The following is a 3313-nucleotide window of genomic DNA, read 5'->3' as shown; positions in this document are numbered from 1 at the left end:
GCAATTGATTCCACCAATCTGACCAAATTCATCTTCCAATTCAAATTTCAAACAGAATACGAAGCAACACACAGAAAAATAATTCCACATTTGAGAAACCAAAATAACCTGAGATTTCACTGAACGTGAGTACACAAACACATCAGTACCATAAGCAGATGGGATCACTACCAACCAACGTAAATTCATTACAGAAAGTGAGTAAAGATGCAAGAAAGCAATAGAAGAAAGAGAAAACCAAATAGACGATAATTAAATTAGCTTCAGTTCCCCTCCCCCCGTCTTCCTCACAAACATCAAAGATCAGAAAGTAACCAGTACATTAAACCCAAGGGAAAGAAAAGGAAAAAAAACAAAAAGAAAGAAAGCAAGGGAAAAGAACAACATCTTCTTCACTCCCTCTTTCCTGAGATCTATGCATTCCTAACTAAAACAAACTTAATTACCAATAACTACCAGAGAGATACATAGAGAGAGAAAGAGGATTGCTTGTACCACAAGGGCAACCTTCAATTCGTCAAGCTTTTGGATGCGGCTCGCTTCTGCTTTGCTCATGGTTCTCCTCTGTGAACACCATTTATTTTTCTTTTTGTTCTCGCTTTACGAAGAGATGGGTTTCCTGAGGAGAATCATGTGCATGGGGGTAAAGATTCCGGTCTCGCCTCCCCTGGTGAGGTAACCGGCGGTCTTGAACAGCATTTCGTGGACATCATCAACGCCCTTCGGAGCGATACCGAGGAAGGTGAGCACCATCACCACAAGGTTGTTCCGCCAGTAGGCCAGCTTCCCCATCTTCAGCCTCGTCCACCACGGCAATGCAGGTGGCAGAGCCAGGTCCTCCTCCTTCACCACCTCGAAACCGACCTTTCTGGCCACCTCCGGGAGGTCCGCGTAGCTCCTCAGCCCAGGCAGCGCGTCTCCCTGCTCGATCCCGTGGATAATCTCGACGTGCTCCGCATTTTCCGGCCGGTACTTGTGCGTCGTCACCCACTCGTAGGAGACGTAGAGCTTCCCAGGCTTGAGCACCCGGAAGACCTCCGAGTAGACGTCCTCGAGCTTCGGGGCATGGCAAGTGGCTTCAATGGAGTACGCTCCATCGAAGCTGGCATCAGGGAAGGGCATCTGGAGGAAGTTGCCGCAGACGACCTCGCAGAGGGAGTCCAGCCCCGCCTTCTTGTTGTGGGTCTTGGCCCGTTCCACCTGGTACTGGTTGATGGTGATCCCCACGACGTTGGCACCAGAATGCGCGGCGATGGCTCGCATCGGCCCTCCGACGCCGCACCCGACGTCGATGATCCGGTCGCCGGGGCCGACGTTCAGGAGGTCAACCGCGTGGGCCTCGTGAAGCCTGGTGGCCTCCTTGTGGGACTTCCCCTTAACGGAGGGGGAGAAGTGGAAGCTCTGCCCCCATCCCCACTCGTAAATGTCGGTCACGAGGTTGTAGAAGGTGTCCACGAAGTGCGGCACCGTCTCCGCCCGCTCGATCTCCTTGGGCTTCCGGAAGAAGGCCCAGTACTGCTTGTACTTGTCCTCCACCTTCTCCCTGGAGATGGAGCCGCCGCCCAGATCCACCGCCCTCTTCCCCTTCTGCTCCGCCGCTCCCAGCACGCACACGAACCAGTACAGACCCGCGAACACCAGCCCCGTCGTACACAGTAACGCCACCGTCTCCATCTCTCCCTCCGCCTCTCCCTCTCTCCCCACCACCACTCTGCCGCCGCTTCCTTCCGCTCCAAAGATGCTCCCCGGGAGACACAGAGAGAAAGAAAGAGAGACAGACACACGCTCACAGTTTCCCACTGATATATACAAAAAGGAATCCCAAAAGGAGAATAGTTACGGCCCCAAAGGGCAAGGTCATGGAGCGGTTATAATCCGGGAACAATTTTCTCCTCAGACCCTACATTTATCCCACAATTTGGAAAACGACCTCAATGTTTCCAATTTCTTAATCTTACCCTGCTTCTGTTGTCACTTGCTATAATAAAACAGAGACTTGGGTTTTTCTTTTTTTTCTTTTTTTTTTACTGAAACAGATGCTTCAAGTGTCAAAAGAAGTAGTATAATAATAAAAAGGTTCTGCACGCGAAGCAGGAGGTTCGAGATCTATTTCAGAATATGCTCCTTTAAAAATGTATAAATTGTTGGTGACATTAACTTTTTAAATTCTTAAAGTTGAACTAGGATGAAAAGCAACACCAATTACTTAGGTAGCTCATTTTTACAAATTGCAACTTTCCAAAAAAGTTATTTTTAGAAGAAACTTATTTATTTATGATCCTTCTCCTCAGATAAAAAATATAACATATTTAGAGACCCGTTTTTGAAGAGGCCATTTATCAAAATACTTTTACTAAAGGGGAGAAAGAGGTCAGTTAACGAGAGCCGTCGGATCGTTGTGGAGAAAAGGGTAGATTCGGGAAAAGGGAAAGTCCGGAAACTTCCTCGTGTTGTTCCTACGTGGCGTGGCCTCAAAAAGACTAAAATGCCCCTTGAGGGTCCTAGCATGTCAGATCACGCCACCTGTTGGAAGAAATCTGATGAGAACCGTCCATCTGGAGACGAACCAGAGCGCCTGGCTGGACTCCTAGGGACGGTTATTTGTCGTCTTTATCTCCTACATTTTCTCGGCTTATCTGCTGCTTATTTAACGATATTTTACCTTCTATTTGAATTTTTCAGCTTGAACTACTTGTCCACCAATGTTATTTAAGAAGTGTTTGGTAATTAGCATTTAGTGAATTTGGTTTAATATTGGATGTAGATTTATGAAATACTAATGCAATATTCTTAAGAATATAGGCTCGCTTATCAGACTTAATTAGTTAAAATTTTTATGATGAATGATTCCGTTGTTGTATCTTAATATGTAAAATTTTGAAATTAGAGAGTTGGACTTAAGACCATTGTCACAAAAAACATGTATGAGTATTATACAACGAGGAACCTTTTAAATTAGAGAGTTGAACTTAAGACCATTGTCATAAAAAACATGTACATGTATTATACAACGAGAAACCTGACATTCAGGTATAATACGGTAAAGTTGAATATCTCTCTCTCTCTCTCTGTACTTAGGGTATATAGCGGCGCAGTGCGCCACCGCTATAAGTGGGTACAGCGACGAAATAAACCACCGGTATAGACGACATCAAGTTAAAGGTATCCTGATACAACCATAAACCCAGAAGACATAAAAGGAATGCAGTTTAGGCCGGATATTACTTTGTTATTTGGATCGGTCATAGGTTTAAAGTTGGACATGATTGTTAAACCTACATGCAAAATCTACCGCCATTAGTTTACAATAAAC

At 45.6% G+C, this 3313-nt stretch overlaps 1 protein-coding gene across 1 annotated transcript; it reads right to left on the bottom strand.

Annotated features, from left to right (window-relative positions):
- Positions 1-232: 232 nt before the first annotated feature.
- Positions 233-1793, bottom strand: LOC116249168 (24-methylenesterol C-methyltransferase 2-like). Its single transcript, XM_031622346.2, has one exon. It carries the CDS (start codon positions 1672-1674, stop codon positions 601-603), a length of 1074 nt encoding a protein of 357 aa, XP_031478206.1. The 5' UTR covers positions 1675-1793; the 3' UTR covers positions 233-600.
- Positions 1794-3313: the final 1520 nt, after the last annotated feature.

This window comes from Nymphaea colorata, chromosome 2, assembly GCF_008831285.2.
Source record: "Nymphaea colorata isolate Beijing-Zhang1983 chromosome 2, ASM883128v2, whole genome shotgun sequence".
NCBI lineage: Eukaryota > Viridiplantae > Streptophyta > Magnoliopsida > Nymphaeales > Nymphaeaceae > Nymphaea > Nymphaea colorata.
The sequence above is the reverse complement of the archived record's forward strand: the minus strand, read 5'-3'. Positions and strand labels throughout refer to the sequence as shown.